We start from the raw sequence: 23,621 nt of genomic DNA on the forward strand, positions 1-23,621 counted from the left end.
AATGGCACTACATTTACTGAACCAACTGATATTGCCAAAATCCTGGCAGACAGGTTCAGTGCTAACTTCACCCCCCTCACCCCCAAAGGGCTCATCCCCATACTGGATGATTGCAAACCCCCTGAAATCATGGCCACACAGGTAAAGGCCACACTCTCCAAAGCCAAGAACACAGCATCTATGGGACCGGACAACATCCCAGGCTGTGTTCTGCATGAACTACAGAACGGACTGGCACCCCACCTAAGTACCATGTTCAACCATATACTCACTTCAGGCTTTATCCCTAAGGAGTGGCACACAGCAACAGTTATCCCACTCCTCAAAGGGGGTGCCACAACAGACTACGGGAACTACCACCCCATTAGCCTGATGAGTCTGGTCTGCAAGGCCATGGAACGCATCATCCTAGAGCTTATAAACAAAGACATAAGTAACCTCTAAACTCTGGACCCCACTCAGTTTGGGTTTGTAAAGGGTAGCTCATGCCTCCTAAACCTGATTGACTTCTTCAAAGCAGTCACTAGAGCTGTAGATGAGGGTAAGGTAGTGCACATTGCCTATCTTGACCTCGCCAAGGTTTTTGACACTATCCCCCACTCTGGTATTATAGATAAACTCATTGGACAAGGCATAAATCCCTATGTCACAAGATGGGTGGCCAACTGGTTCACTGACAGAACCCACACAGTTAAAGTAACCAATTCCAAATCCGACTTCAGACCAGTGACAAGCGGAGTACCACAGGGTTCAGTCCTGGGTCCTTTCCTGTTAGGTATCTACTTCTCTGAAGTCCAGGCAAATACAGCTGGTCTCTAGCTAATGAAATTTGCAGACGACTGCAAACAAGTAGCCATAATCGATTCACCTAAGGATGTGGACATTCTACAAAGAGGCCTCACTGAGACTGATGCTTGGTGTCAAAGTCATGGCCTAAAGTTCAATGCCAAGAAGTGCACTGTCATCCCCTTTGGGAAAAATACCGTATCCATGAACTACCAAATAGGCGATAGCCTACTAAACCGAAAGTATGATAAGAGACCTTGGGACAGAGGTGGATAGTAGTCTCTCCTATGATAATCATGTCGCCACAGTAGTCAGGAAATCCTTCTATGTGGCATACCTCATCACAAAGGGGTTCTCCTCCAGAAAAAGAGAGGTCATTGTTCCTCTCTATTCATCCCTTATTAGATCCATCATAGAGTACAACACCCCATTTGGGCATGTACCACAGAAATACCTCACTAAGAGGATTACCAGCCTCAAACAGATGCCATACGCCGACCATCTCAAAAAACTCCAGCTCTATTCCGTCGCATACTGCCTACTCCAAGACAACCTCTGCCTAATATACAAAGCCATGTCTAACCCATACCTGCTGGACATGCTACACTTAAAGAAATCCCAATCTCTCCGGGCCACACACTCCAGGGACATAAACCTTGTCACCACAATAAACAGAACATGCTGGAGGGATAGATTCCTGTGCCAGAGACTTCCCCTGCTCTGGAATAGGCTGCCCATTCATGTCAAGCAAAGCTCCTCATTAGCGTCTTTAAGAGAAATCTTGAAAATTGGATGGGTAATAGGAAATTCACCCTGGGAATCACTGCTGTGGCTCTGCTCAACAGGGGTACAGGAAAATAATTTTCTTGGGTGGCAAAAGCCAGGGAACTCATTTGGTTAGGTTTATATAGGCCCTAGAACTGATAGCTTAGTACTTGCCAATGAACCTATATGCACTCCATAAACTATGTATGCATACATATACTAATACATATACTCCATATGCTACATATACATGCATTTCCTACTACACATCCACACATATAGTATTACATGTACTCCATCAACTATACATACATACATACACTGCTATATATACATACATATACTACTACATATACTCCATACACTACACATACATACATATACTATTACATATACATATGTATACTATTGCATGTACTCCATAAACTACATAGGCTTACATATACACTGCATATACATACATATACTACTACATGCACTCCATACACTACATATACATACATGTACTACTATGTTTACTCCATATACTACCTATACATATAATCCATACACGACATATACATACATATACTACTAAACATACTCCACACACTACACATATGTATATACACTGCTACATACACAAATGTATACTACTATATGCACTCCATAAACTATGTATGAATACATATACTACACTCCATACACGACATATGCATATATATACTACTACGTATACTCCACACACCACATATTCATACATATACTACTACACACACTCAATATACTACATCTACATACTTATAATACTACTTGCACTACATACACTGCATAAACTCTTAAACTACATATACTACTACAGAGACTCCACACACTACATATACATACATATACTACTACATGGACTCCACACACTAAATATACGTAGATATAATACTACATATGCATACATATGCTACTATCTGTATGCTTTAAACTATGTATGCATACATATACTACAATATACATTACATATTGTACGTATACAAACATATGCATACAAATACTACTGCATGTACTCCATAAACTACTTATGCATATATATATATATATATACTGCTACACACACACCATAAACTACATGTCCATACATATGCTACTACTACATATACTCCATACACTACATATGCATGCATATACTACTTTGTGCACTTCATACATATACATACATAAACTACTACATCTACTAAATGCATAAATATACTACCACATATACTCAAAGCACTACATATACATACATATACTAATATATGTATATATATATATATATATATATAGCTGTGTGTGTGTGTGTGTGTGTGTGTGTGTGTGTGTGTGTGTGTGTGTGTGTGTGTTAATACATATACTTCTACATGCACTGGATAATCTACATGCACTGGATAAACTACATAAACATATATATATATATATATATATATATATATATATATATATATGTGTGTGTGTGTGTGTGTGTTCTTACTGCTACATATAATTAATACACTACATATTCATGCATATTCTACTATGTATATTCCATACTCTACATATACAAAGATATACTATTACATATTAATACATATAATACTATAAGCCCTCCATAAACTGCATATGCATGCATATACTACAATGTATACTCCACACACTACATATATGTGGGTGTAATACTAAATCTGCATACATATACTACTACATGCAGTCCATAAAATAAATACGCATACATATACTGATACATATACTCCATACACTATATATATATATATATATATATATATATATATATATATATATATATATTGTATATATATATATATATATATATATATATATATTGTGTATATATATATATATATATATATATATATATACATACACAGAGAGAGAGAGAGAGATTTACTACTACATATCCAAACATATAATATTACATGCACTACAAAACTTACACTTATATACATGTACTGCTACACCTACTTCATACATACATATACTACTAATACTCCATACACTGCGTGTACATACATATACCACTACATATACATATGTACACTACTACAGGCACTCAATAAACTACATATGAATTGCATATTCTGCTACGTATATTCTACACACTACACTTACAGACATTTAGTACTATATGTACTCCATAAACTACATATGGATTGCATATTCTGCTACGTATATTCTACACACTACACTTACTGAAATTTAGTACTATATGTACTCCATAAACTACATATACATAAATGTTCTCCACACATCCACACACTGGATATACATACATATACTGCTACTACATGCACTCCATAAACTACATGTGCATACATATACTACTACATATACTCCATATACTACAGATACATACATATACTGCTACATATACTTTATACTCTACATACTCTACAGATACATCCTTACATATATATACTGCTACATAAACCCCATACACTACATACACATACATACATATACTACAGTATATACATACATATACTACTACATGCACTCATAAACTACATATGCATACATATACTACTGCATACATACACCACAACCTACAATTCATACACTCTATATACATATACTATTACATGCACTCCATACACCACAATTGCATACATACATATAGTACTAAATGTACTCCATACAATATTGCATGCACTACAGATACATACATATACTACTACATATACACCATACATTAAATATACATACATATACTAATACTCCATACACTACAATACAACATACGCATACATCTACTTCTACATATTCTCCATAGACTACAAATACATATACTACTACTTTTACATATATATATATATATATATATATATATATATATATATATATATACTACTATATATACTCAGTAGATTACATACGCATGTGGTGACCCCTAATCGGGAAAAGCCAAAAGAAGAAGAAGATTACATACACATATGTATACTACTACATATATTCCATACATTACATATATATATATATATATATATATATATATATATATATATACACTTCTACTCCTAAATGCACTACATATACATATATGTACTGCTACACACACACACACACACACACACATATATATATATATATATATATATATATATATATATATATATCTACTGCATGCACACCATTCACTTCATATGGATACATAAATTACTACATACATTCCATACACTACATATACATACATATACTACTACATATACTCCACACACTACATATACATATATATATATATATATATATATATATATATATATATACATATATACAAACACACACAACATATATATGTATATAGTACTACGTGCACTCCATAAACTACACATGCATACATATACTACTACTACATGCCCTCCACAAACTAGATATGCATTCATATACTCCTACATATACTCTAATCACTATATATATACATGCAACAACATTTATGTACATACATTACTACATGCACTCCGTAAATTACATATGCAGACATATACTACTGCATATACTCCATACACTGCATACACATACATATATTACTACATGCACTCCATAAACTCTGTATGCAGATATACTGCATGCACTACATATGCATATATGCTCTATTACATGCTATCCATAAACTACAAATGCATACATATACGCCACACACTACATATACATACATACATATACTGCACCATATACATACATATACTACTACTTGCACTCCATAAACTGCATAGGCATACTTATACTACTACATATACTCCATACACTACATATACATACATATAATATTATATGCACTCTGTAACTACATATATATGTATACATATAATGCTACATACACTTAAAACACTATATATGATTGGATGGGAAATAGGAAATTCACCCCTGGGATCACGTCAGTCACCCTTCTAGACAGGGGTCCAGGGAAGTAAATATTGTGGGAAGAAATAGGACTTTCAGAACTAGAATCAGAGAACATCTATATGCAATAAGAATTAAACATGCTATAAACCTGGGTGACTCTCATTATTTTAGTTTCATGGTCATAGACACAGTTACACCCATAATTAGACAAGGAGACATCAGAAATGGCACGGAAAAGAAGGAGATAAACTGGATTCTAAAGTTAAGAGCAGACAGAGGCAAAGGACTCAACGAAAGAGCTCCCTTCAACCTATTTTGAAATCCTGTAGATTATAGTTTTCCTCTAAACAGAGTAGATTAATTACTTTATACTCCTCATGCCCACTATCCTAACGTAAGCAGGTCATTCTCACATACACATGCCATATTTTTTCTCTGTATTTATACTATTTCATACAAAATTTTTTATATGCATTTTTTCATCCTAGTCCTACTTGTTTTATATGGTAAATACACTTGCAATAACCAAATCTTAAACAAACATAATTGTATCTATACATTGTATTATTTTATATAACAATATGCTAATTAATCATTATTCAATTAATCAATTATGTTATTAATCTTGAAATATTATAAAAGGACTGAGTTTTGGGATAGGTGTGTCTTAGTCTGATGAAGCGACTGTGAAAGCGCTTACCGTGTACACCAATACAGTCTGGATTTTGTTTTAACAGTGGAAGCTCGTATTTCAACAATAGAAGTTTCTATTTTGCTGCTTCATGGTTGCCTCTGCCATAATTTTATCATTCATCATTTTAATATATTTGTTTGAGTGGAGAGACATTTATTTCGATGTGCGTTTCCCTTTTCATCTATATATATATATATATATATATATATATATATATATATATATATATATGGGTACCTATTACTTGATCGACAAGTCAAAACAGCGACACTCACATGTTCGACTCCACATCATCAACACTTCATAACATCGACGTTTCAGGTAAGCGATCTTCCCCCTCACAGGACCCATGGTAGCACTCGTTTCTGTCTTTTAACGCGTAAGGTTTACGTCATTCTTCAAAATGTACCCTGACAGCGTTGTCCTTACCTTCTTAATAGTGAAACGAGTGCTACCATGGGTCCTGTGAGGGGGAAGATTGCTTACCTGAAACGTTGATGTTATGAAGTGTCGATGATGTGGAGTCGAACATGTGAGTGTCGCTGTTTTGACTTGTCGATCAAGTAATAGGTACCCATATATATATATATATATATATATATATATATATATATATATTTATGTGTGTGTGTGTATTGCATATAAGTATATATTTCATACACTATGTATACATACATATACTACTACATATACTCTGTACACTACATATATATATATATATATATATATATATATATATATACACACACACACACACACACACACATATGCATACATATACATATGCATACATATACTTCATACACTACATATAATACATATACTACTATATATATATATATATATATATATATATATATATGTGTGTGTGTGTGTGTGTGTGTGTGTGTGTGTGTGTGTATACCATAAAATAAAAGAACCAAAGGTTACAATACTCAAAGAACAGCACTGTAGAAGGCAAAGATAAATCCCAAAAATGATCAGTGTGTTCACCAAAGCAAGAAATAACAAAGAAATGAGCACTTTCAGGTGGCTTCCACCCTTCTTCAGATTCTACTTATCAGAAAAACTGAAAAACTTTTAAATATATCATGACAGATCACAAAAAAGATGAAAATCTAACCTACCAATAAAACTCCACACATCTGTAACTAACTTAAATATGTTAAAGGCGGACACTTAGTCTGCCAATGAGGAATTCTCTAATGAAGTGTTCATTGTGCCTTGAAAAAGAATTCCTTTATGTTTATCAAGTACCTGGCTATATGCTAGTTTTAATTGGTCATTTTTCAAAAAGCAAGTAATCTCCGTGGTATCCCCGAAGTCTCAAAACAACCCACTAAAGTGTAGTGAGTCCAAAAACAAAACAGTGTAAGAAACTTCTCTGTGTGGAAGATTTTCAGTCCATATATTTCTAGTTAATCACGGTATATTAATCAGATCAGACAATAATAGCAGAAGTAGCGAACTTAAACTCGTCTCAAGTCAAAACAAAACAAAACAAAAAATAATAATATAAAATATATAATTGTACAGCATTACTAAGTATTCAAAAGTAATCCAAGCAAGGCAGGCAGTCTGTTTCCGGTCGAAAATCCTTTATTAAGTACACAGACAAGCAATCCAAGTAAAACAAAAAATAGAGTAATAATTTTCTCACGAGCTTTCTAAATATAAATATACTTTTTATCAGGCATGGGAGTGGTTTATTGTGCTGTAAAACAAAGTGTTATTGGTACACATGTTAGATTCACATCCCTTCCCCCATCAGTGTGACATTCAAGCTGGTCCTGCCCTACTTAGTAGCTGTCATAATAATATATAACCCTTATGTACTTTAAACAAAATTTATAGTGATGTGGTACCTCTTATCTAACCAGATTATTAAGTAGATTATTAAGTCTGTGATTTTATCCAAGACAATATACTACATTGCTGGAAATATATCAACCTTAGTTCATTTGGCAATCAAAAAATATATATAAATATATACATATACATTTTGCATGTAAAAATCAATTTCTATTTTCATAACCTATTGTTAACAAAGATCGCTTTCGTCCATCTAGACTTCTTCAGGTCTGTCTACAAGAATCCTAAAAACAATCTATAAAAATATATATAATTGTATAATTAGTTAGTGTTGTTATTACACATCATTTTGAATAAAGTGGAAAAAAGAACCAGAAAAAAATAAAAATAAGAAAAAATGTATGTAAGATAATGGAAACAAAATATACACTTAAATTTCAACTGATTTAAAATGGTATTTAAAACCAATTTGTAGAATAAAATAAAATAAAATACAATGAGTCATGTAAACAATGTGGCAATTTTCTAAGTTCCAGTGCACTTTTAATTGAACAGTAGTAGTTTAGTCCAGGCTTCCTAAAAGAGTTCAGCTTTAATTGCCACATGAGTTTATGTTTCTCCAGAATATTCGGGATGCCTCCTTCAGGATTAACCATGTCTATGCGATCCAGGATCTGGAACTTAAAACCTGTGTGTCTTTTATGAAGAGAAAGGTGTTTGGATTATTTTTACATCCAGAGGGGATTTCTGACAGATGACATGAAATCCTACGCTTGAGTTTATTTTACAGTCTTGCCCATATAGAATGCATCACATTCATTGCACTGTGCCCTGTAAATTACTTTTGTAGTGTTACAGTCACCCCCTGCACTGGTTTTAATGATCTTCTTTAAATAAGGGCAATAAAAAACTATCAGTTTTAATGATCTTCTTTAAATAAGGGCAATAAAAAACTATCACCTTGCTGTATAAATATACAAAATGTACAATTACTTTCACATCTATTAGTGCTTTTCTCACATGGTCTAGGTTTAAATTCAACAAAACTTCTAATGTTCCTGGCCTTCCTATAAACAAATGATGGGGCTTCACCTAAGATGTTAATCAGAAAAGGGCTTCCTGTGACAATGTCCCAGTTTTCTTCAATAATATTTTTGATAGTGTGATAATCCAAAGTGTATGTCAGGATGCAGCTATTTTTGCATTTATTATTCTCTGTGGAATTACTTAACATTTTTCTACTGGGGAGGTTGATTGAAGGTGCTTCAGTCCTTTTCAGTTCTATAATGGGTTCCAGGATGTTTTTTAACATCTGACTTTCATAGTCACTCACTAGAAAATCATTCTCTAAGTTGTTCAGGTTTCTCAAAAATGGTTACATCTCTGTGGTGATTCGAGCTAATCTATAGCCTTGGGACATCACTACATTATACTTGGTTCTTGTAGGATGTAGACTTTTACTGTGGAGTAATACGTTAACCTTCGTTGGTTTTCTGAATAGATCAGTGGTGATTCTGTTATTGTTGGTGTCCTTGGAAATCTGCATATCTAAGAAAGTGGTTGAAGTACAGCTATGGGAAGAAATAAACTTCAGGAAGGGGTTGTTTGATTGAGGTAAGTGATAAAATCTCCAAGCTGCAAGGTGTCACCTTTCCACACAATAAAGATGTCATCAATAAAATGTAAATAGCATGTGATATGCTGCATGTAGTCTGTGTTGTTTAACACAAAGTCCTCCTCCCATTTACCCATGGCTATGCTAGCTATGCTGGAAGCCATGTCAGCCCCCATTGCTATACCAGTTTTTTGTTTGTAGTGTTTGCCATTGAAAGTAAAGAAATTGAAGTCCAGTACAAGATTAATGAGCTTGCTTAACTTTTGCAGTTGTGCCTGTGTACCCTGATTATGTTTCTTAAAATACTCCATAGCTGCTGTTATACAGTAATTGTGAGGGAGCATTGTGTACAAGGATTCCACATCAATAGTTAATAAAATAAAAATAAAATACTGTCAGCTTCCACTGTAATGTTTTTTATTTTCTTCAAAAAATCCATTGAATCTCTTATGTATGACTTATTATTTTCTGCTAGAGGTTTTAGTAAGTAATCAAGGTAAATGGCTGGGGCTTCATTAAGGGAACCTCCACTTGCTACCACCAGTTTATAAGGTGGGTCTTCTCTGTTCTTGTGTGGCTTTGGTATTCCAAAACAGTAAGGTAAACGTGGATATGGGCTCCATAAACAATTAATTAATTATAATGTATATGTATATATATATATATATATATATAGAGAGAGAGAGAGAGAGACAGTATTTTATTACATACATACTTACATCCATAAACTACTAGATATACTCCATACACAACATATATGTACATATAGTGTAACATAAGCATACATATACTACTACATATAATCTGTATACTACATATTCATACATATACTACTGCATATACATACTTTCACTAGTACTACTTGCACTCCATAAACTACATATGCATACATATATTGCTACATATGCTTCATACACTACATATATGTACATATATTACTACATGTACTACATACATTACATAAGCATACATATACTACGACATATACTCTGTATACTACATATATATATGTATACATATGTATAACATCTACCTTGATTTATTGAAGTTTCAAAACTTTGAAACACATATGGCTGAGACCATATGACTGAAGTTTAGAAGGGGCGTGTGCATGACCACATGAGGTTTAAGTGTTTTAGTAAATGATTGAAGGCAGAACGTTTCATGGTCTGTTTTGGTATTTTGGGATGATGTTCCAGAGTTAAGATCCATAATGGGAGTAATAGTGAGTCACCTGCTGAGTTTTTGACTTTGTTGGGATTTCTGGGAGTTTACTGGTTGAGCAAAGAGCTCTGTCTAGAGAGTAGTGCTACAGGATATCTTTTGGTATTGGACATTTTTCTGTTACACATTTAAGACTGTGTGCATTAATAAACCTGAATGTGCTAAATAGCTGGGTAACTCAAGGAGTCTAATTATTTCATTGCTCTACAATAATGATCCAGTAAGTAAAGCTGGCAGCAAGAATAGATGAGGCATACAGTAGGGATGGAAGAAGGTAGGTATATGCTAATATGTATCTTGCATAGTCTGGCAGGTAATGTCTGGTTCTACAGATGAACCAAAGTGGGTCTTGCAATATGTGTTTGTTAGATCTGAGGTTATTGTCAATTAGGACATCCATTTTGTTTGGGTTACTGTTTCAATTTTTATTTTGTTGGATGAAGTTATTTTGAGATGCATTTTTTAAGAGTGAATAGCATACAATTTGTTTGTTTTTTATGAATTAAACATAGTTTTACATTTTTAGCTAAAATTCAAGTAACAGTGAAAGAATTCTGTGTGATGTCCTGAAGTGTTGGTAGGGATGAGGCTACACATATAAGGGTTGAGTTGTCAGCATATTATGCTATGCTAGTGAGGTGAGTGGCAATATGCAGTTTGTTTCTAAAAATGTTGAATAAGATGTGGACCTAATAATGATCATTCTGAGTTGCCAACAGTGACTGGTGGAAAGGACAAGAGATTTTGTTTCCATTTGACTGCTTCCTGTCTGTCAGTCAGATAGCTATGGAGCCACATGAGAGTCAGCTGGATGAGGGCAAGAGAAGAAAGTTCAGTAATAAGACACTGATGGGATACAATCTCAAATGCTTTTGATACATCTAAGAATAGTGAAGATTCCAGGGTGCCATCATTCCTGTGTTGGTTTATGATATTGGTGGAGTTGAGGAGACCAGTGGTAGTACTATGATGAGGTCTAAAACCATGCTGGGTTTTGGAGAAAAGGTTGTTAGAGTTAATGTACTACATAAATTCTCTATTATGTTTGGTGGAGGGGGTAGAATGGCAACAAGATTATAACTGGAAAAGTCTGATAATGTAATACCTTTGCAGTATGGTGTTATACAGAATGTTTTTTTTCCAGATGGATCATTCATATCTCTCAGAAAGAAATTCTAACTGGGTTATTAGCGAAGGTGATCTTATAACCTGATGCCATAAAGTTTAGCTAGGAATGTTCTTATTCCAAAATTTGAATACAGCTTTCCACTTTGAATCATTCACACTTCCACCAGTACTCAAAAGATTCAAAATTACAGGGAATAAACTATACAGGTTCATCCTTTGTCTAAAGCACATGCATTGCTGTGACATCCTGAAAAATATTAATTTAGCTACCAAAGCCAACTACACCTACACTACTACAAGGCACAAAACTATTCAAGACAATAAAATAGGGTTACTGGCCACACAAAACACAATTCACTACTAATGAGCAGGGATGTTCACTAAGAGGTTTGCAAAGGGAAGTCATATCCCTGGTCAAGCCCTGCTTTAAAACTTCTATAGATGTACATGCTCTCACTAGACTAGGACAATCTATGCAATGAATAATGTCCTGCAACACTAAGAAAGAATTTATATTGAAAAATTTCAAAACATAAATGAGAAAGCACTTTATTAATGATGCTGTTTGCATTTGCTTTCATGGCAATGGTTAAAACTATTTTTATTAAGCTACACTGTAGTTAAATTTGTATTATTTTTGTGCATTTTTGTTGCTAGTTTATTTTGTGGAATCTGATATTTTTAACCAGAGTCATTGCTGAAAAGATGCTTTAAACACATTCCTTCAGTTGTTGCAGATCTGTTGTGAATTCACTGGAGCAATTACTCATCTTCAGCCCCATAATCACAATAATTCAGCAAGCAAACAGCACTGTTCCTGGTTCCTGCTTTAACTTTTTCAGTTGAAAGCTTTCCTCATATAATATACAAACTTCATCATAACTAAAGTATGTGTCTCAACACACTATTTTAGTAGTATCAAGTTACATGATGTAATTTAAGGTCACATGACACACAGTAAAATACATACCAATTATTTACATTTTGAAATTGACTGTGCAATAAAGTCAGGTACACCAGTCCTCCCACACAGTTGTCTAGCACAATACAGGAAATGCTTCTTGAATCCTAACAATTATCTGGAAACCGAGTTCAGTTTTGGAATCCCTTATAAGGAAGAAAGAGGATGTGAAACAACTGGAAAGATTCCTGAGGATAGCCAAAATGGTCCTCAGGGGTTGCAGAAAAAGGCGTATGGCCAATGTCTGAAACTACTGAAACTAAGATCTTAGGAGAAAAAGGGTGCATTATATGACTGGATGTCAGAGAGCAATAACTGCAATTATCAAAACAGCAACATTTTAAGTGCAAATAGAGGGAATATATATATGCTTATTCAGAGACTGCAGAACTTTGGAGTATTCCACCTATTAAGAGTTACACAAATTTCACAGTTAGTGTTTACATAAATAGCAGGGGTGATTATGGAGCCCAGTTGCCCACATCAGGGAGAGTAGAGAGGTTTGTAATCCTTCAAAAATGCCTTGCATATTTAACAAAGAGTTTTGCAATTCACACTTCCATTAGGGAGCCAGGTATACCGAGAAGCTATATGAGGTAAGTCAAGGGGTATAACTAACGCACAGGAACAGAGACAGGTAAAGGGCCTTCAGACGTTGGGAGCTCTCTTCACTTTAACCTGACCTGAGGAAGTATTTCTTTTTTTTTTTTTTAGCTATGAGTTGTGGAACCCTATAACAGTGTAATTAAGTGGGTGGTGGAATGGTCCTTCAAGAGAGCATGGGACAGCTGAAATGGTTAAATGACAATCACTCAGCAGCTATATATTAAATGCATGCAAAAGGGCAGTTGTCCGATTTGGCTGTCACATTAGGTAATCTCTCATGAAGGAATAAGCTGAATAGTTCAGCAGAGTTACATTGCTCATTTTATCTTCTCCACTGTAAAATACATTATGGTGTTCTGTACATTTAAAATGTGTTCACATCATGGCTCATACTGCAAAATGTAAGAAGTGGATTCAGATTTGTTGGTTAGACCTGCAGTACATTGGGTCAATGGAGTTGTGTATAGTTATGTTCTGACAGCCCTGCATTAAATAAGATATGCCTCATTTTTATAATTTCTGAATTTTGTACCACTGTTGTAAGACTTGTTTTTGTCAATTGGTCAGATTTTCCAGAAAGCACTGCAAATATATATTTGCAATAAACACTCAAAGTGCTAGCAGTAGTTAACTTTATATTTCTTACTTATTTGAACATGTAAGCTGCAGTATATAGTTTGCTTTTATTGAATATCAGATTCTTGTTTAACACTAGTATATCATTTTTCTTTCAGGACAGAGTTTGGGATACGGTTTTGTTAACTATATAGACCCAAAGGATGCAGAAAAAGCCATCAACACTTTAAATGGACTCAGACTTCAAACCAAAACAATAAAGGTAGAAAATATGTACATTTGCTGTATAATGGTCTCCAACTCCAAGTATAATGCTTTTGACATACCACTTACTGGTAAAGTATGTATTAAGTTATGAAACTCTCCATTATTCAGCATTTCATGTCCTTTAATAGACTACCATTGATGTATAATCATTTACTTATTTACTGAATAAAAGCTTCTCACAGGAAAAAAAAGATAAAGTAATATATTACTGCTAAGGTAAAGAAGGTACTGGAGCAGTTAATATAGTCTGACATGTATAATGTAATATGAACATGTGGAAGCTTATTTACTTTTCAAGTTCAGAGACAACAGCAAATGCAATGTACTTTACAAGTTCATTACAGAAACGGTTTAATAGGCATTTTTAGTGTGTAGTAAGCCAGTTGTGCTACTCTTGTTTCTTGTTGAGCTCTGAATACCATGATGCATATTTTGGCCTATCTAACTTGCTTTTGATACAAAGGACAATGCCCAGTATAGGTGTTACATGTATTTATTCATTATTTTAACATGAACTATTATTTTTTTTAAATCAAGTTAAAGCTCATATCACACACACAAAATAGGAAAGATTTTAACCCTTGTCTGACCCAAAGCAAGGATACACCATGAAAGACTATGAATATTCACTGAATTACTAACCCTTTTGGATGTGCAGTGATGCACAAAATTGTGCCAGAGTATAGTCACAGACCCTAGGCATTAATTACTGATTAATCCCCTCTGTGGTGGAGGATATTTGTGCACTCATGCTGTGGAATATCACAGGAAAACTTGACTTTAAGTACAAAGAGAAAGTAAAGTAACTTAAACTGTGTGCAAGTTTGGCAAAATAATGAGGTTCCCACTGCTAGGATGGCCCTCAACCAGGGCACATATCACTGCTGGAAAGGACAAGAAGAAAACACAGCCAGGCTCCAAGTACTTACCCATTTAAAACTAAGGCCACACAACTAACATCTTCACCAATAAATATTCAACCATGAACATCCTCAGACTCCCTTTATAATCATTGAATAATCAAATATATAGCAACTTGCTTTAAATAGCACCAACCATACCAAACCAAAGGAGTAGCACCTCAACTAATTCAGAGCCCTTTATTTACAGTGGATATAAAAAGTGTACTCACCCCTGTTAAAATGCCAGGTATTTGTGATATAAAAAATGACACCACAATAAATCATTTCAAAACTTTTCCCACCTTTAATGTGACCTATAACCTGTACAATTCAATTGAAAAACAAACAAATCTGTTAGAGGAAAAAATATAAAAAATAAAAAATGTACAATAATCTGGTTGCATAAGTGTGCACACCCTTAAACTTATACTTTGTTGAAGCACCTTTTGATTTAATTACTCAAACTTGATTTCTTTTGCTGAAACTCCTCTACCTTCTTTATATGGCAAGTTTAAATACTTCTTGCTCTCTTTTTTTTTTGTATCTCCCCATTATGACTTTTTGTATTTTTTTTTGCTTACTGAAACTGAACTAGAACTTTTTCTTTTTTGGCTGTAAAAAAAAAAAAAAAAAAATATTATTTGTACTATTTGTATAAATGTTTCTTTGTTTCTGTCCTTGTTATTGTCTCGGAGCTTTTCTCCAAGGGCCTCTACTGAAAATGGACATATATCCAGTTAGACTAACCCGGTCAACAAATGTAAAATAAATAAATAAATAAAATAAATAATTACAATATTCAGTCTTCTTGGGTACACACCTGCCATCAATTAAAGAGACTCTGATTAACCCAAAATAAAGTTCAGCTTTCCTAGTAGGATTTTCCTGACATTTACTCAGTTGCCTGCTACAGTAAAAGCCATAGTTTGCAGAGAGTTAAAAAAGCATCATAGGGATCTCACTGTTGAAAGGTATCAGTCAGGAGAAGGGTACAAAAAACATTTCCACAGCACTGGATACACCACGGAACACAGTGAAGACAGTCATCAAAAAGTGGAGAAAATATAGGACAACAGTGATGTTGCAAAGAACTGGATGTCCCTAGAAAATTGATGAAATGACAAGATGAAAACTGGTCAGAGAGGCTGCCAAGAGACCTACAGCAACACTGAAGGAGCTGCAGGAATTTCTGGCAACTGCTAGTTGTGTACTAATGTGACAACAATCTCCCGTATTCTCCATATGTCTGGACTATGGGGTAGGGTTGCGAGACGTAAGCCTTTTCTTACACAGAAAAACATCCGGGTCCAGCTAAAATTTGCAAAACAACATATCAGGTCTCGCAAAAGCATGTGGGAAAATGTGTTATGGTCTGATGAGACCAAGGTTGAACTTTTTGACTACAATTCTAAAAGGTACGTTTGGTGCAAAAACAGCAATTTGCATCAACAAAAGAATACCCTCCCCACGATGAAACATGGTAGTGGCAGTATCATGCTTTGGAGTTGCTTTTCTTCAGCTGGAACTATGGCTTTAGTCAAGGTGGAAGGAATTATGAACAGTTCCAAATACCAGTCACTTTTGGCCCAAAACCTTCAGGCGTCTGCTAGAAAATGAAGATGAAGAAGAATTTCACCTTTCAGCACGACAATGACCCCAAGCATACATCCAAATCAACAAAAGAATGGCTTCACCAGAAGAAAATTAAAGTTTTGGAATGGCCCAGAGAGACCACAGACCTAAATCCAATAGAAAATCTGTGGGGTGACCTGAAGAGGACTATGCACAAGAGATGCCCTCGCCATCTGACAGATTTGGAGCACTTTTACAAGAAAGAGTGGGCAAATATTGCCAAGTCAAGATGTAACATGCTGATAGACTCCTACCCAAGAAGACTGAATGTTGTAATTAAATTAAAAGGTGCTACAACAAAGTATTAGTTTAAGGGTGTGCACACTTATGCAACCAGCATATTGTACGTTTTTTTTATTTTTTATATTTTTTTCCCGTAACAGATTTGTTTGTTTTTCACTTGAATTGTACAGGTCACATTAAAGGTGGGAAAAGTTTTGAAATGATTTATTGTGGTCTCATTTTTAATATCAGAAAAAAATGGCATTTTAACAGGGGTGTGTATACTTTTTGTATCTACTGTAAGTGCCCAATTTTCTAGTGGAAAATTATTAAATTATTCTTGTTGTAGAATCATCCTTTTCCACTAGATTTACCTGGCCATCCTAACTTAAAACATTATAATTCACCCTCTAAGATTCTCAGCCTTACCATAAGACTTTCCTCCAGTCACTACACTTTGAATTTCACATCATTTAATTCTCTGAAACAGCAATTCACTTAATGGCAAAGAAACCTAATATATAAGAGAATCACTCACAAATAACCACCTTTAAAAAAATCCAAAAATGGGGTAATATAGAAGACCCAAAATATCCATGATATAGCCAATATATACTGTAAACTATGTTCCTTTAGAGAAATAAAGCAAAAGCTATTTGATTCCAGGAAAAAAATGATAGATAAGCATGTTTGTCAACAGGGCCATTACTAGCAGACATGCTAACTGGAGTTTTAAGGGACAGCTAAGCAGATTCCCATTTTTTAACCAATCACAGGTGGTACAGAGCAGTCAATTGCAGTTCCTTCCCCTTTTGCTGAATAAGAGCAATTTGGTTTTAGTAAACTTCATCTCCCTCTCTTTCCTGTTTACACACCATGTGGTACATCGGGCATCAAGCACTTTTCAGTGCTTCTTGTTTCCGTAGCAGTTACGGGTTTTACGAGCTCAGCTTGCTAGCCCAAGGCCCAACCTCCCTCAGTGGCTGCAGTAAACTTCATGTGCTATTATAAAAGTCACCCTTTTCTCTAATTTCCTGACAACCTTTTAATCCATTTCAGGACTATAAGCGAGCCATAGCTACTCCTAGCATGTTCATACACACACACACACACACACACACACACACACACACACACACACACACACATACATACACACACATACACACACACACACACACACACACACACACACACACACATTACAGTGATCACTTAAAATTAAACTTAACACTATACAAAGCATGTTCATAGCTGCATACTAGATCCTTTATAAGCCTAGCCAAGCATCCTAATTGTATCCGGGGGGGGGGGGGTATGTGCCTTAAAAGTTATTTAAGGGGTATATGTAAGCTAGGGCAAGATTTACAGCCTGCTTCTGTCCATAGGTTATATACCTGGGGAATATTTCCAGTTTGCCATCCACTGGTCCATGTTTTTCTTGAAAAGGGACAGAGAAGAGCTCTGTTTCACATGGACAGGAAGCCTGTTCTAGAGAAGGGAAACTCTCTGAGACACATACCTGTTCTTCCAGTGTCTCCTAGTCATGTCACAAGCAAAGTTTAAATCCCAAGATCAAGTAATTCTGATGCTATACATTTTGCATAGGAAACACAGTATAGAGATAAGGCTTTGAGGCAATCTGCATAGGGCGTGCTGTTTATACCTTGTATTCTTTTTGCAAAGAACCTCTGTGGATGCTTCAGTTGTTGCACATGCCTGGTCAGATACATTCCAAGGGGGTGTTGTACTCAATGATGTGCCCGAAGAGGACCAAATACAGTGGAATGATACTTGGACCCAAATGCCAAGCCTTGCTTATAAGTTGAGAAACCTAGAATGATTTCCTTACTACCTTAGGCACATGTTAGTTGAAAGCCAGGTTATTATCTACATATGTACCTAAATCCCTGACTACTGGTTCTACTCTTAAGGATATGTTATCAATGAGATAAGATCCTAGGGAGGATGACTTCCCAAATGGTACTATTATAATTTCTTGACACTGAGTCTTAGGGATATGAGTTTCTTGGGAGGAATCTTATGACAGCTCCTAGTTTCCAATCATCTGCAAACTTGGTCAGTGAGAGCCCCTTGATATTAGCTTTCACTCCTAGGAAGTACATTTCAAAAAGGAGCAAACCAGAATACAGCCCTGAAGGACATCTCTAGTGGCCGGCTTCTTTGTGGCAGTGATCTCCCCATCTTAACTTCTTGGGTTCTATCTGAAAGCTAGCTGGCTATCCAGTGCTTAACAGAAGGGTTTATGTCTATAACCATGAGTTTGTTTACAATGCCCAAGTGGGTATTAAATGACTTAACCAGGTCAAGGTAGGCTGTATGCATCACTTTCCCTTCATCCATTGGCTTTGTGACCTTTTCAAAGATTACCAGACTGAGTAAGCATGATCTGCCATTGATGAAACCAAACTGGGTTGAATCCAGTGTTGGAAGGTTTTCTATGTCCTCATTAATCATTCCATGATAATTATTTCAATGGCTTTGCACATGAGACTAGTCAGACTAATGGGTCTGTAGTTCCCAGGATTCATTGATGGCCCACACTTGTACAGAGTAATGACTATTACAGTTCTCCATTCCCTCTCTGCTATCATTCTTTCTCCTGCCTCTGGTCTCATCCCACCTCTCACCTCCCTTCCCTAATCTACTTCACTACTTAGTTTATTTCTTTCATCGAAACTTTACTCTAAATATACTTATCACAATTGGGAAATTTTATCTCTCACTTACCTGAAGCTCTATTTATTTATTTATTCCAGTTTGATTACCGGGGAAGTCCACTGGGTCAACATGGCCCATATTCAGTGGAGGCCCAGGGAGAAAAGCTCAGAAAATGCATAAAAATATTACATAAAGGATTTCAACACAATCAAGAATTTAGAAAGCATTAAACAGTTTGCAGAAATACGATTTCAAGGAATACAGGACAGTATGAAAGTACAATTCATACTGAAATTGAATAAAATTTTGTTTTTTGTTTTTTTACATTAAGTTATGATTATTACATTTGCATAGTATAGCAGTATTTCTTAGAGATTCCTAAAAGATAGTTAAGGTTGAAGGAAGGAGAAATAGTGGTAGCGCTTTGAGTGAAAGTATTAGAGATAGAAATTAGTGCTCAGTATTTACAATATTTACATGTTTTGTTGAGCAGGTATAGTTATGGGAGTAGAAGGATTGTGTAGTATTTACAAGTTTTGTTGAGCAAGTATAGCTGTACGAGTAGAAGGATTAGGTAGTATTTACCAGTTTTGGTGAGCAAATCTAGCTCTAGGTTAGAAGTAGTTAAGTAGAGGGATAAAGCTGCAGGAGATTGCAGGGAGAGATAGATATAGTTGCAGGAATATGTCTATAGGACGAGGATAGGTAAATGTATCAGAATGAGGAGATTCTTACACTAGAAGTGGTCCCAGATTAAGTAGGAAGGAGGCAGTGGCATTTCCGTTTAGTAGACAGGTGTTTGAAAAGTAGGGCCTTGAAATTTTCAGTGTTTGGGGTGGTTCTTAGTGGGGAAGGGAGGGAGTTCCATTTGTTGCCAAGGGCATTGGAGAGGAGCAGCTGGCCGGCAGGATGTTTAGGTTTGTGGATAGAAATTAAGTTCTGATGTTCAGATCTAAGGGCTCTGTTTGGAATAAAAGGTGGAAGGATATTAGTTAGAGCGGGGCATTTAGTAGGATAAAATATGAGTGGGTGCACTATGGAGAGTTGTAGGTAATCTAAGTGATTTGGTAGTTCTAGCCAGTTCAGGGATTGTGGGGGGAGGCAGTGGTGAGTGGAGTTTTTGGCTTTGGAGGCAAATTTAGCGATTTTATTGTAGCAGCTTTCTAGTTTAGAGGTGGTAGAGGAAGACAGGTTGGTTAGGAGAGGTGCACCCAGTAGTGGCCTTAGGTCAACTGGTGCCCTAGGCAAAAGGGCTCCACAGCGCCTCCCACCAGACCACCCGGTGCCCCCATCCTGGTCTACCTACACCAAATAAATACTGGAATAGCACCCCTACTAGAGCGGCACCCTAGGCAGCCGCCTAATTGGCCTATGCCTAAGGCCGGCTATGGGTGCACCATATAGTAAGGAAGGAAGGAGAAAAATAAAGGCCAGAATGTGCCTTGTTGTGTTAGAGAGAAAGTGGTTGTTCCTATACAACATACCTAGCTTTTGGTGGGCTTTTTTTATGTTTTGTTGTACATGTATATCGAACTTTAGTAGTTCATTAACAATTATGCCGAGAAGTTTAGCGGAATGGATGACTTCTATAGGTGTGTTTATTTGGCTGAGGATTTTGAAGTCACTTTTGTTGAAGGAGTAGTTCTTAGAGGGTGAGAACAGAAGAATTTTGGATTTGCTAGCATTAAGAGAGAGGTGGATGTTCATTGTGTTTCACTGTTGCAGTCATTATTCTTGGGTTATCCTGCTGGCAGGCTACCCACAGTCGGCCTGAATTCTAAAGTCTTGGTCCTGCGTCGGTTGCTGTCGCCTCTTCCCTGACGTCAGTGTACCAGGGGTATAAAAGATGCAGCCAGTCTTTCTTGCTGCGCAGTGCCCGAAGCAAAAGCAGTTTGCAAGTGCCGGTCGGCCAACTCCTGAGATTTTGAAAATCGAATTTCAGATCCAAAGTCTTCATTAAAGCTAAGTACCCCATTGGGGAAACTTTTTTCTTGCTCCAGACCGATGTCAGAAAACGTTAACAGTTGTATTTCTTGTGGGAAGCAAATACCTCATAAGGATTTTCATTCTTACTGTATTCCTTGCCTAGGCCCTGATCATGATGTTGCTAGCTGTCGGTTTTGTGCTAGATTTAACCAACGCACTATTAGGCGTCAATACAATTTTGCCTTTCATTACTTTGGCTGAAGGTTTAATTATATAATGCCGTCAGAACAGCTGACAACCAGAGTTTATAAAAAGCGCAAGGAAAAGGAAAAGGACAGACATCCGAGGTCCAAAACGGACGACAAGGCCCCTGCTAGGCCAGTCGCCGGTTCTCAGTGAGGTGCTTTTGCAGCCCCTGATGCCCGCTACCTCAGAGCCACAGGCCGTTTCCGACTCCCACGTGGAGCCGACTAGGCCTCTGGATACTCAAGGTATTGGACTCTCGGAAACTATTCCCTCAGATGGATCCAGAGCCGCTGAGCAGGCATCGGCTTCTTGAGGGTGTTTTCAGACCTACACAATTATATGTCAAGCCAACCTCAGCTTCAAAGACAAAGACAAAACAGCTCTAAAGACAAAGAAACAAGTACAGCATTCTCCTGGACAGACTTCCATGCCTAAGAAACAGATGCTTAAAATGGCCGAAGACCTAATTACTTTGATCAGGGGTTCCCACCCCCCTCCTGATAAGAGGCCTAGGCAAGAGACAGAATATGACTCTTCTGATCAGGTTTCAATTTCCTCTGACTCCTCTTCTGAACAGGGATACTCTTTTCCTCCCTATGAGGATTCTGATGCTGAAGAATCTATTCCTTCAGCCTCTCCTCCTGAGGATTATTCTTCTGGGGAAATCCTGCATACCATGAGGAAGCATTTTCACTGGGAGAGCCAAGATTACTCAGAATTTAAGAAAAGCCTCAGAGACTTTCTTTTACTACCCCAGCACAGACCTCTTGCTATTCCACCTGTTCTAGACATTGTAGATTATGTATTTTCAGTGTCCGGCCTGTCTCCTGACTCTTTACCCCCTGCACCTGCTAAGCCAGACAGATACTACAGGGTTCCAGACTCTCATAAATTTCTATATAAAAACCCTGCTGCTGACCCAGAAACTATATCTCAGGGTCCCAAAGGGGTCAAGGCTTCCACTGCAAAAAACCCTGTCCCCTCTGAAATGGATTCTAGGGCACTGGACAGATGGGGGAAAAAGTTTACACTTCTGCTACCTTGGCTGTAAGGGCTTTAAATTGACAGTTTCATATGCTTAAATATCAACAATACTTAATGTCACTGCTTAAACAAAAAATGTTGACAAATTCTGAATGTTCTGATAACAAGGAAATGCAGGATTTATTGCATGCAGCTGAACAAGTGAGAAAGCATACTTTGCAATTCACTGGAGGCCTCTTGCAGGGCTGCTGTTACGGGTTCTGTCATTAGAAGGCATGCTTGGTTAAAGGAACAGAATCTGCCTGATCATGTTAAAGCAAAATTATTGGATGCTCCATTACAGCATGATACTTTGTTTGGTGTTAAGGCAGAAGAGGTGTTGAAGAAAATGGAGGATAAAGCGAAATCCATGCAGACAGTTAAGGATTTCCTACAGGTACAGCCACCCAGATTTAGCAGGAACTGGCCTACAAAGAATTGGTCCTTTCCAGTGTCAGACAGGCCACAAGGAGGCAGATACAGACAGCCTAGAGGCAGATCCCAGCCCCAAGGCTCATACAGGCCTAAACAATGGGGTGCCCCTACCTCCAAAAGCAGAGAAGACAAATCACAACCATACAGGAAACAGTCCCAATGACTTTCCTCTGCCAGAACCAAGCACTTATCTTTTAGCAGCCCCCTTAGGGGGGAAAACTAGCACTTTTTTTCACCAAATTGGCACATGATTACCCAGGACAAATGGGTCTT

The 23,621-nt window shown here is 36.5% G+C and overlaps 1 protein-coding gene across 8 annotated transcripts in view; it reads left to right on the forward strand.

The window, feature by feature from the left end:
- ELAVL4 (ELAV like RNA binding protein 4) overlaps window positions 1-23,621 on the forward strand; it is a 731,770-nt gene that overhangs the window by 489,945 nt on the left and 218,204 nt on the right. For all 8 annotated transcript variants that reach the window (XM_044085981.1, XM_044085982.1, XM_044085986.1 and 5 more), the window contains one exon: window positions 14,172-14,275. In XM_044085981.1, the coding sequence (XP_043941916.1) occupies window positions 14,172-14,275 (104 nt within the window). The remainder of the gene's footprint in view (window positions 1-14,171; window positions 14,276-23,621) is intronic.

The sequence above is a fragment of the Protopterus annectens genome, chromosome 10.part0 (assembly GCF_019279795.1).
Source record: "Protopterus annectens isolate FY-2018-M chromosome 10.part0, PAN1.0, whole genome shotgun sequence".
In the NCBI taxonomy this organism is placed as follows: domain Eukaryota; kingdom Metazoa; phylum Chordata; order Ceratodontiformes; family Protopteridae; genus Protopterus; species Protopterus annectens.